The 12,534-nt window shown below is 45.0% G+C and overlaps 1 protein-coding gene across 2 annotated transcripts; it reads right to left on the bottom strand.

Annotated features, from left to right (window-relative positions):
- Positions 1–105: 105 nt before the first annotated feature.
- Positions 106–4,127, bottom strand: LOC136752750 (protein FAM171B-like). Of its 2 annotated transcripts, XM_066708319.1 has the most exons (4): positions 3,984–4,124; positions 3,325–3,384; positions 2,929–3,044; positions 107–2,207 (listed from the first exon to the last, which is right to left on the bottom strand). In XM_066708319.1, the coding sequence occupies exons 3-4, from the start codon at positions 3,024–3,026 to the stop codon at positions 998–1,000; spliced, it is 1,308 nt and encodes a 435-aa protein (XP_066564416.1). In that variant the 5' UTR covers positions 3,027–3,044; positions 3,325–3,384; positions 3,984–4,124; the 3' UTR covers positions 107–997. The 2 variants fall into 2 exon arrangements, with proteins under 2 accessions (XP_066564415.1, XP_066564416.1); XM_066708318.1 differs by lacking the exon at positions 3,325–3,384 and having other exon boundaries at positions 106–2,207; positions 3,984–4,127.
- Between the last annotated feature and the right edge of the window lie 8,407 nt (positions 4,128–12,534).

The following is a 12,534-nucleotide window of genomic DNA, read 5'->3' as shown; positions in this document are numbered from 1 at the left end:
GTGCAAATGTCTATTTTTTTTAAATAAATGTATTTAAAAAGTTTCTTCAATGTACATCCCTTCCCAGAACACACTGGTGTTGGGCCACAGTGCCAATCAGCATATTGTACAGAGCAGGTCACAGATCAAAGAAGGATATATACATATAAAATGCCTTTATTAAAATACAAAAAACACCGACACTGAACAGGAGTGTAATTAGAACATGAACAAATAAATAGTACAAATAGAATGAATCTATAAACTTAAGTTTCTCCATCACATCCTTATTATACAAAAATACTGACTTTACTGACTGAAATTGTCTTTCTTCAGATGGAGGTTGTCAAAGAATACCTTAGAGTTTTAGCTTTGGCTCCTCTTAGACATTTTATGTGAGTTAACTGACCTTCTCTGATCAACTGTGTTTGTTTGCCCGTCTTGAGAGGTTCGTGTGCCACTTACAGTCAAGGTTATCTGTTAGGCCACGAGTTGCACACAACATTGGACGCTAAAAAAATAATACAAAAAATAAATCTCATTTCCAATTGATCCAGTGATTAAATCAGGGAGGGAATTGAGAGCTCAAGGTGCAGCCAGGCCAGCTTGCAGAGCTGGAGTTGCACCGTGCTGCAGACGTTCACTCTATAAACCTTGGAAGTCAGCCATTTATCTATTCAGTGCCGATACGGACTGAAGGTGAAAGTCATTCTAAGGATACAGTTTGACAGAACAAAAGACTCTTCTGGACCGCAAGATCTCAGCTGTGCTTCTGAGGTACTGTTAATATTTCAAATGTGTTTTTATGGTGCGACTCTCTCTCTCTCTTTGGGGTTCACCTCACACTCAGGTTGGGTTTCTTGGCAGACTTTAAAAAGAAACAAAAACATGAACTGATAGAACAGTCCCAGAATAGTCTTTCAACCCGTTTCCTCTAGCATTTACAGTCTTTTGATTGGCAGAACATGTCCTGCTCTTACACGGACAACCCTGGCTGAGATCAAGCGCTTGGTAAAGCTCAGTTGATTGCAATGAGGGGCCTCTCTTCCCACTTTTGCCAAGGGGTCCTCTTGCCATCGCTCTGGGGAGTGCCCAGCTTCACAGCGGCCTCCCTGGGGCTGATCCGGACTTCTCTTTCCATCTTGGGGGCGTCCTGGGCAGTGGAGCCAGGCTGCTGCTCTAGGGGGCCTTTCCACAGGGGCCGCCCCACTCGCGCCCCTCTGGAGCCCCTGTGCCCAGGTACTTGGGTCAGAGCCTTGTTCTCGAACACGTCCACCCCCGAATCCACACTGCCTCTGTTCTCGTCATGCTGCACCGGACCAGGCTTCGCCGTGTTGCCCCACGAGATGAACCAGGCCCGGGGCTGGAACAGGCAGCTGGCCCTGGCTCTCTCCAGCAGCGACTGCTCCGACAGCACCTGGCCTCCCCCTTCCACCTTGCTGGCCGCTGCCTCGAGCCTGGACAGGGTGCTGGGGACCGAGCTGGACTCTAGCAGCCCACAGAACGTGGAGTGCTCAGCCTTCACGGAGTGTCCTCCCCCCGAGCTCTCCTGATTCAAGCTGCTTCCGTGCAGGGAATTCCCCTTCTCCCTCTCCCCAGGCCGAAGCAGCAGGCTCCTGGACCCTCCTCTGGCGCTGCAGTAGCTCAAGTCCCTGGGCAGGCTGGCCGTCTTGTTGGCCCTGCTGTGGGACACTTCCAGGACGACGGGAGACTCTAGGGGGACGGGCAGCACTTTGGGGCTAGCGCCACTCCGCACCGAGGAGCTCAGGCGGTCCTGCTGCACCCCAGCAAACGAGCGAGACGGCTTCTCCAGGGCCAGGGCACTGCTCCCCGGCGTCCCGGTGGAGCCGTCCATCCTCCGCACGCCACTCATCAGACTCTGCTCGTACTCGGCCCTCCAGCGGCCCAAGGGCGTCATCTTGGAGGCGGCCGGATCCAGAAAGCGGCTGCAGTCCTGGCTGTGGCCCTGATCGTAGTGCGCCAGGCTGAGGCTGCAGGAGCCCTGGCTGTTCCTCGTCAGGGTGGCAGAATTACAGGTGGCCAGGTGGCTCTCCCCGTGGCTCCGACACCCATCGCCATCCACAAAAGTGGCCTGGGTCAGGTGGCTGTGCGCCACAGTGGGCGTCCTGAGGATGGTGCTGAGGTTGCTGGTGGAGGTGGTCTGGTCTTTGTAGGCCGGGGGCCGTGCGGCCGACAGCTTCTCCCGCTTCCGTTTCAGGCGGATCCCTCTGCGGCACAAAAGCACAGACCATTCAGTCAGCGACAGCCCTTTTGAGATCGAAGCTTAATGGGGCCTGCACAGCTACCCACGTCTATACAGACAAAAGCTCCATTTTAAACCTGCTAATGATGGCAAGATTGAAAATGTTTTTCTCTCAGTATAATTGGTGTGCATCCACATACCACTCACGTCTGTAGGTATGAAAAACTATATGGATCACGTGGTACAGCACATCATATTGAATTGATCTTTAACTCGGATCACAGAGTACTATTACAGTCCTGCACCACACATTCATTTTCTCCATATTAAGCCACTGTACGACTTGTAAGTATATTATTTTTGTACAATCATGCGAGTTGCCTCAAGAAAAACCACAGGGCCTGATTTCAAATGCTATTCGCAGACAGAAGTCAATAGAAATCCAATAACTGCCATTTTTTTTTTTACTGAAAAACTGGCGGTTTTACAACATGCCACTCTCCACATCCCGACGGAGAGAAAAAGCACCCAAAAGACTGGCGACAGAAGCCCAATTAGATGACCGTCATGAATCAGAACCTGAGCTACGATACTTATTCCCTCCATGCACGCCCTGTGTCAATTTATTTTCCGGCTGGGCAGCAATCGACCTGGGTAATCGACTGTCCCCAAGTCCTCCGGGGAACGAGAGTAGTGCGTTGATTAGTCCTGCCTGGACTGGTATTTTCTTCAGTGCCGGGGCTTACCTGCAGTAGTACAGGACAGCTAGGATGACTCCAATCAGCAGGAGGATCATGGTGACCATAATGACCAGGAGCAGGATGAAGTGGTCCTGGGGTGCCATGGCTGTTGAGGAGCAGGGCTGAAACCACAGGCCATGGCATGGATAGAGGAGGACATGAAGGTATTACACACAGTCACCTGTACCCCTACACTTGTGGGCATATTGGGCTTCTGATGTGGGGCTGTTTTACACAGATCTCTCTGTGCTAGGGGTTGTCCACAGGAGCCTGCAGCTTCCACACCCTGGCGTCTGGTCAAACTGCTTAATGAAGCCAGTCTTATTTCTATTTCTAAAGCATTACAGAAGAGAGGTGAGCATGGGGGGGGGGGGGAGATCAGAGACAGACAGAGGGGGTTACCTTGATTCAAAACGGATGAGGCTGTTTCTCCTCCGCTGCAGATTTGACTGACACAGCTCACTTTAAATGAATTAAAAAATATATATATAATAATTAACACGGTTTTCCAAAAAGAAAAACTGAACTAAATCACTGCGTTTTAAGAAGAAATGCTCGATTTCATGCTGCGTGTTGCACTGAATTGCTTGTACTGCACAATTTTACAACTACTCGTGTTGCTTGAATTGTTTTAAAAGACAAACAACAACAAAAGAGCCTTTATTTATGTATTTATCTATCTATCTACTTTGTGTTAAAGGACGCAATCCCCAGCGGCACCCCGAACCCCGGGTAAATTTATTCTAGCCCATACACAAGTCCCGATAACACGAATACATGGGGGGGGGGGGGGTAGCAAAAAACATATGGCTTTTAAAACCGCAAACGCTGTTGAAAACTAGCTACACACCAAACAATTCAACGTAGTAAAACCTCAGCTAAATGCTGATGCAGTGGGAGAAAAAAACGGACACTTGAAGAAACTTTAAACGAGAAATAAAGACCCGGTAAGAAAGCGAACTGTGCAAAGACTGAATAACAACCGAGTGTGTTGATACCTGCACATGTGTATAGACTATTTGCACGTGTTAATTTGAATTGTGGTGTATGTTTGCGCTTACCTTGTGCATTGTATTTTCAGTAGGACATCAGAGGTGCACACGTCCCCCCGGCTCCCACCTGCAACTCCGTGTGTGTTTGCGCGCTGGAGCAGGCCTGGCAATGAACAGATGGTCGGCCAGTCAGCTGGAGTGGACCCTTGAAAGCGGCCTACGACACCGCCATCTGAGCCCTGACTGACCGCTATCATATTACTGTGACTCCCTGCAGGCGATGCGAGGGGAGGTTCGTCCATTTATGTATTTGTAATTGTTACTTATTAACACATTTTTGGTCGTTGTTATAAAGACACGGATGGGCTTTTGCTGTTAAGTGCGATATGCCTTTTCAGCGGTGCGTAAAACTCAAAATACAATCTCCATAACTTCGACATCAACCAGGGAAAACTTACGTATCGTTGTAACTGAAATACAATATGAGTGATTCATACTTTTAACAAAACCCATTGACACTTTCAAATAATTGTGAAAGGTCAAATATATCCAGGCGAACACCCAAAATCATTGCCCTGTGATCTCTCTCTCTCTCTCTCTCTCTCTCTCTCTCTCTCTCTCTCTCTCTCTCTCTCTCACATATATACAGTTAATTGTTTATTCACCAACTTCTTCAAACCATGCTCTGCAGAGACAGACGGCTTTCTTTCCTGTCTCTCTCCTTGGCAGATGGGCAATATAATGACATATGGTTACGTCCAACCTCACCAAAATCCCCAATTCCCCAGACCCTGGGTTTCGCTCTGTAAATCCCAATTCCCAGCGCAGTATGAGATAATTGGATCAGATACTAGAGTTAGATGAGTGATAGGCTAATAATCAAAACGTAAGACAGGATCACAACACAACTGAGCCCAGTATTGTGTTTGTCTGAACCCTTTAAAGGTAGTGTGTTAAAACATTTCTGCTTTGGGGCTTTGAAACTTTCTTTGAAGTCCTTTTTTGTTTTTTAAAGAATGTATTCTGTTTATCTGTTAGTTGCCCTTTGTCTGTAGAAGAAATGCTTTGAAAATCACCCGTGTCTTGCCAAGATGGTTAGCTTTTGGCCCCACGGCCGTGTTCAGAGCCTCACACTCTTTGTGTTTCCTCAGCCAGCGATATCATGTCATGATTCTTCTACCTATCGCTGCTGCTCCACAAACGTAACGATCTCTGGGCCATCTGGGCTTCACCCTGTCAAAAAAATGCAACATCCGTTCAGTAACCGCTCCTGAGTAACATACTGACACAGACGGTGGTGCTCTGTGGAGCTGATTGACACTAGATGGCACTAACATGTCTAAACGAGATTTTCCTCAAGAACTCCCCACCCCAAGAAAAAAGGAGTGTTATGAGAAACCAGGCCATCCTCCCCAGGAAAACTGTCTCTTCAGGCCAATAGGAGTTAGGTGTTGCACCATGTTTATTTTGTGGGCTGAACTGGTCTTACTTACTTACTTATAGTTCAACCCCCTGAACGTCTGCAGAAGAGGGCGAATGAATCGAGTCTCCTTCTACCTCTCTGCAATCCCTCAAGAAGAGAAGCACTATAATAACACAAGGTATGGTGATTTGACTTGTTTTTAAGCACCTGTTGGCAACATCCTATTCATTGTGTCCACTGGACCGAAAACTCTCCAATTGCCGTTGATGTGCAGTAGAGAACGTGGGCTAATTTGGCAGCAATTGTAGATAAAACTGCCTGTACTGGCAACAGTCAGTTCAAAAACGTACTTTGCTTTACCTGCTACTGAAGCTGAGCGAAGTTTCCCTGTGTTATTTGCTTGATTAACACTAGATGGAGCTAAGGTATCGAAAAAAAAACCTACCACATCAGCTTAGGGTCATGAGAGAGACACTTGGGTTTGTGTGTGTTCTGACTCACATCAAGGTCAGTTCTCTGCACAGTAAAGACCGCAATTCCAAGGACTGTGGACAGCCTTCGGTGTGAACGTGGACTCTTATGAAAAGCCGTGGACTCCTTATTTCAGCCTGTTGCCTTATTTCACTACGTGTCACAATCGGGACATCCCGGGCAACGTGAGACCGAATAACTTAATAACATCTGTGTTTAATAGCAGGAGCTGTACGGAGAGGACATAATTCAGGGGCTGCTACAATGTGTCCAAACTCCTCTTATTCACATTCACATTCAGTTCCATCAACTTCATCTAGGAGATTCTGACACCAGAGACAGACAGAAACTGTGATACTACGACTACTACTAATAATAAAACAAATACTAAGAAACACTCTCGCTTTCCAGACTTCTGAGAGAAAGAGAGAGAGGAGTGTTGGGGGGAAGAAGCAAGTGTCTGTGTGTTTTTTTTTTAAATGTATTTCTTTTTCCGCAGTGGCTGTCAGCAGCACATCCAACTGTAATTAATCATCTAATTGGATTTCCCTAAAAGCATTGGTAGGAAGTGTCCCCTGAGTTGGTGTGGGGGGGGCGGGAGTCAATGGTGCATCTTTATCAAGCTTCCCCCGATGGGCTGCAACTCTCTCTAATTACCCTGCCCCCTGCTATGCACTCCTCCTCTGCGGTCTCTGTCCAAGACAAGCGATTCGTGCCTGGCCGTGCTGGGCCTGTCATAATCCAATTGGAAATCGATGTTTGGTATCTGTTCTCGTTATGATGATACCAACTGATCCCCCGCCCCCCAGAAAAAGTGAGAAATTGGTCGTGTTCAGTTTCTGTATTGTGTGATAATGAAACTGTAATGAGAATGATTTTTCTTTCCCAGCTTGGCCTATTTCTTATACGAGCTGTACATTTAAAAAAAATAAGGAACTCATCATATCTGTCTTTTTCTCTGTGGCATATTCGTGAGGTTTGGACACCCTGTGCTTGACATAGATTTTTTGACATGGATAAGTACCCAAAAGAAAAAATGTTTAATTCAATCCAAGATCGTTACTTCAATCTACATCAAGATCTCTAGGAGATGGAAACGTTGATCTTGAGTTAAATTCACTTTTTTTTTGTTTAGCATAATATATATGCGTGTGCCTTTCATCCAGTTAATTTCCCGTGCACCCTTATAATATTATATGTGCACGTTTTCCCTTCGTTTCATGTTTTTAAATAAGACTCGGACCGAAATCTGATTTAGATCATTTTAAAACTACTTATTTCACTTTCCCTTATTCATGGCAAATCACATTAAAACATAATTTGAAAAGTGTATTCAGAAGTTGCCAGCTACTGTAGAAAGATACAGAGTGTAAAAGTTGAAGAGTGTAGTGGGGTTCAAGAATAGTTTAAGGACGCAGCATAATGCAGTGACAAAGTGAGACAAAATGCAGTGGAGAATACTAGATAATTCCTCTACACTAGTGCACTGGATCTATGCAGTCTAGTTTGATTTATAATTGCATTAATTGGAACAGCGCCCATGTTGGTGACAAAATCCCTGGACAAGTGCAGTAAGCAGCTGCTGAGTATTGGATCGTATCATGCATCGGTGCCGCTGTATTGAAAGGCACTGGTACTGCATATAAATCATAACCAGGGAGTCGCGGAGCTGCCCATATAAGGGACGCTAGTTGTTCCCAGTAAAGAAACACAATTTCAGCAGGTCGAAAGAGATGACCCTTTCTAAAATGAATTGACAATCTTCCTAAACTCAGATACAGATTAAGAAGACGAAGAGTGAGGAGAAAAAAACCTAATTGTCCTGGGAAAAAGAAAATAAATAAAGAGGCGGTTAATTGCTTCGGGGAGGTGAGAGACAAGAGTATTGAGTTGGCAGAGCCCACTGTGGCTGCTGTGTAACACGGTGGGCATCCCCAGACGGCACAACTCGGCTCCCTGAGAGAATCAGAGCTTGACAATACGTATAAATACTTCTTTTGTAAGTACAGATCACAGGACTTTAATTAAGAACTACAGCCGGTGAAATGACGGCACCAATAAAAATCTGATGTTATAACAGGCCTTGTCTATCGCTGCATTTCTGACTTTAACTGTGCGGCACCGGAGACACATCCATTTAAACACATTTTTACACATCACCTTTTGTTACCAGCTTTCTGCTTCAGTTTGAGTCAACATTGCGTCTTCATCACGATTCCCATCACCTATAGAGCGTCTGATGGTCTGATCTTGACAACATCGTATATATAGTGTGATTCACGCACTGGCTCGGCAGCGGTATATGCCAAAGTGAAGTAAACCTAGTATTTATAATAACATAATAACAGAGATTGCATTCATACCACAGGGCCGTAATTGCCCACAGATGTGCACAGCTACGCAGCGAATAAGTAAGCATGTGACAGCATTTTATGGGCACTTTAAATAAATATGATTTAAATTGTCCCTTATCATAAGCCCATGACTTAATCCATGTAAACTCATGCAGCAAATAAACTACAGGCCTGATGAGCAGTTAGCCTACTTAAAATGCACAGAGACGTTGTCAGGCTGTTTCAGGTTGTCACAAGGCCATTTGCCCATTGTCAGCGACTGGGACTGAAACCAACACAGTCTTGTAGTGAAGGAAGAGGCAGGGAGTTTGAGGAGTTTTAACTGGCTGGTTTATTTGATTAATACCTGGCACACATCCCCAGTGTTCAGCAGTTGCTGACCTATTTGGTGAAGTGAATTAGAGCTTTCCAGAATCGGGGGGTTAAAGACACTTTTTATTGATTTTTAAATATACCCGGTTTTAAATAAGACTTGAAACAAATATATGGTGTTGTCCTAATGATTTTAAACAGTTCTCTGTTTTCTCTTTACACAGAACATGTTACATAATCCTGTAGCTTACAAAAAAAAAAGGTGTAATACATTTGAATTTGAACCTCTTTCACACATTTGATGGAAACATCTGTTTTCCTGTGGGGTCATCACAGTGAACGTGGCATAGGAGTAAATAGAAAACAAAAAGTGTACATGTAGAGCATTGAAGGAAGAAATTACTTTTTCTCCTTCATCTTGGTGACACGCTGTGCGCAACATCTGTCTGGCTTTGAGGTGAAGCCTCACAAATTGAAGATGAAACGCCATTTGCAAAGGCTTCCAGTGACAACAGCGGACTGAACTGCGTGATCCTGTAACACGTGTTTGGCCCCTTGTCGCCAGGATTAGCTATTCTTAATCCGAGCCTATTTCTGAGGGGCGATATCGCCCTTCCTGGAGCCATTAACGCCTATTGCCCAAAACCCAGATTGCGAGAACAATGGCTCACTAGACAATAGAGCTGCAGTGGTGCTCTTTAAGACATTTATTACGTGACTAATTGAAGTGGAACTCATTAAAAGTGCTTGTATTTTTTGTTTTTTCTAATCTTTCCAAAACGTGAAAAAAAACCCCTCATACTTGTAATTGAGCAGCTCTCGAGTAGAAAAGCTGTAATTAAGACACAGACGTGGGGGCCTGCTTGTATTTCCTTTTTGGGAGTCGGTTGGCTTTATTTTTTTTATTTTGGTGCTAAATTAATCACGGGGATATCAAAGCAGGAACGGTGGCAGGGTGCTTTAATTAAAGATGTTGGCTTCAGATACTTCAAGCTAATGCCGTGTAGAAGCGGTTCCCACTGATGTGTTACTATAGTGGAGGAAATTAAGGTTTTAAAATAACAGGCAGGATTTTTCCAAGGGCCTGTGCCTGGTGTGTCACTTCGGACTCACACATTAAACTGCAGAACCCAGCTGCTGGACACGTACTCAAAATAACCAAAATGGGTAGGCTTTGATTTCCCAAAATATTTGCTTGGCAAAGACTTGAGAAACACCATTGTAAACCTAGATGTGTCATATTAAAACAAAATATAGTAATAATAGTTTAACATCATAATAAATTGGCCACGTCACTTTATATAAAAAGGTGGAATGAAATACAAAATAAAAACCCTAAGCATTTGATTGGATTTTGTTAACTTAAATTAGCACTGTCAAGCTTTTGTAGGACACTTCATATTTATCACTTATTTGGGTTTTATTTCTTGATTCAGAATTACAGATGTTAACACGTTGGCAGACGTTCCATGAATAAGGCACTTAAGCTTGTCTTGAAATGATTTGTAGGGAATGGTGGGCCAGGCTAACATCTTTCCCACAATGCCCTTCTGGTGCTCTTGGACAATGGGCATATAACTGTTCCCAACCCAGGTTGTAGCGAGAGCTTTCTTTCTTTCTTTTTTTTCGGCAGAGATGCATTATGCTTTCTGCCTCTAATGGGAATGCTACTTTTCCAGTGTCCGTATGATTGGCCTTAATCTTCACTTAACACAGAGGGCAGGAAAAGGTGACTGCGCTCGATTGATGGTGGGCATGATTGTTCCGTCTTTAGACACAGGCTGATTGAAGATGCACTCCCCAAACGACTTCTCACTGCACTTACGCCTTCCTCTTTCCCTCCCTCTCATCCTCTCTTCAGGCCCTTGATATTTCACCCTCTCTCATTCCTCATTTCTCTCTCCCCTCTCTCTATCCCTCCCCTTAGATTTCCCAGGACTTCTCTCCTGGACGCCAGCCTCCCTTCTTCACTCTCCATTTGCCCCCTTTTTCGATCTCTCCCTTCCTCCACATCCTCCACTTCCTATTCACCTGCCCTTTAAAAAAATAATAATAATGGAACATTAGGCAGGGAGGGATCATTTTTACTACAAACCCTATCCCTGTCAGGGCAGGGCTCTTACAGATGATAGCTCCCCATTGTCTGCCTAATGCAGGGGGCTCTGAACATATAAAAAGCCTCCGGATCCCTTAGGACCTCTGCACGCACACACCCACACACTCTCACACTCGCACATACATCTCTGTCACACGCTGCCTGCAAAATGGTTTTAGGGGCTCCGTTAAAAAAAAGCAATGTTCAACAGCGCTCAAGCCTGTGGAATTTTTTGCCGCTTGAGAACTCCCAGAACGCAGTACCTTATCATGCGCAGGCAAGCAGAGAGCAGTGCGACGCGGGGACTCTGGGAAATCCGCCGTTGCTCTGCGAGATCCCGACGCGGGGACCAGTGCAGCATCCAGTCAGTCAGGTGTCAGTCATTCTCGACCGGGGTCACCCTTAACTGAGACATCCGCAGAGGGGGGTAGGGTGTAAAGCTGGAAGCTGAGATAAGATTGAAAGGCCTATATTCTCCATGAGCTGATGTGATCTGGCACTGTGCAAGGGTTGTTTTTCTGCACAGCGGCTCCCAGGCACATGCCAGCGAGAAACGCACCCATGCCATAAACCTCCTTCTGTATCCGCACTCCTGGGGTGTGAAATAACTGTTGGTGACTTGGTGCAGTGTTCAACCACCCCTTCCACCCTCTCATATAAGAGGAGATGGGTCTTTTGGTGTAGCAGATTTGTCGCTCTGTTGGGGGAAAGGGCGAGTGTCGGGCAGGTGCTTGGAGATGTGCTTGAGACAAACGCTGCACGCCCGTTGTTAATGCAGACGTGTGGAAGTTGTTTCCTGTAAAGGGTACCATGACCACTGTTGTCTCGTGATATCTTTGTCAACTGTAGATGAATCCAATTCATGCTGGGTGAGATGACGCACCATGTCACCATGACCAAAAGAGAACTGTACCATCTCCAAGACCAGACCTCAGTCCCACAGAGCACCTCTGGGATGAGCTGTACCGGACAATTGAACTACGCTAACTGCAGTGTGTTCGGGGCAAGTAACATAATAGAAACATTGGGGGAGTGGAGCCTGTCTTTTGTTCAAAGCCTAAAGCACAGTATAGGAATGATAAGTTCATTTTTATGCCTTGTATTCCTCCTTACCAGCAGCCTGTAATACTTAGAGGCTTATTTTAGTTCAGGTTTTCAAAGTCCACTTAAAAGCCCCTTCAGCTGTAACTAATTTGAGTAGAATTTACATTTGCAAAATGTTGAGCGCAGAGAGCCACTTGTCCCTCTTGTCTGAACGTCCACACCCGTTAGCTTCAGTTCCCCTCGATCAGGGAGACGTGCACAACTGGCCGCCCGCCGCCACGCTTGGTTGGCTCTGAAAATGGTGCGAATGATGTGTTTTCACATTGATACGATGACATTGTACACAGAAAATTGGAAAAAGTCAATTTTATAGATGGGCATATTTCAGACGCTTCACTTGTCAAGTTGGGGAATTCAAACTTGATGGCAGTTACAAGAAAAAAAAGCTCTGGTAATTAAAAAATTAATGTTTTAATTTAAAAGCAGTTGATTACATTCACTTCACCGGCTAATTATTATCAGTTATTCCCAATTCAAGGGCACAGGCTTTAGAAATGCAAATTGTCTTGGAGTCTTTTCTGGGTGGGTTTGAGGACACATACGAAGAGCAGTCATTCATTATTCTTTGTAGTTGGCTGTACTGTGATGTAAAATAATCTTTGTCAACAAGTAGAATTAGGAAAATCTGCAAGGGTTAAAATGGTTTGTTTTTTCCTTTCATTAATGGTATGTTATTGAGTTTCTCCATTCTGATCCAGGACCTTTTGACCTTAATAAGTAATTACTCATAACTTATTGGCGCCCGATTTAACCATCTACCAAATTGAGCTGTTTTAGGTCCTACCATCTAGAGCTGCATTAGAAATAAGCATGAATCCTGTACAAAACACGGTGAATCAGACTCCCTCTCATTGTTGTGTA

The sequence above is a fragment of the Amia ocellicauda genome, chromosome 7 (genome assembly GCF_036373705.1).
Source record: "Amia ocellicauda isolate fAmiCal2 chromosome 7, fAmiCal2.hap1, whole genome shotgun sequence".
Taxonomy (NCBI): domain Eukaryota; kingdom Metazoa; phylum Chordata; class Actinopteri; order Amiiformes; family Amiidae; genus Amia; species Amia ocellicauda.
This window is presented reverse-complemented; position numbering and strand designations above follow the sequence as displayed.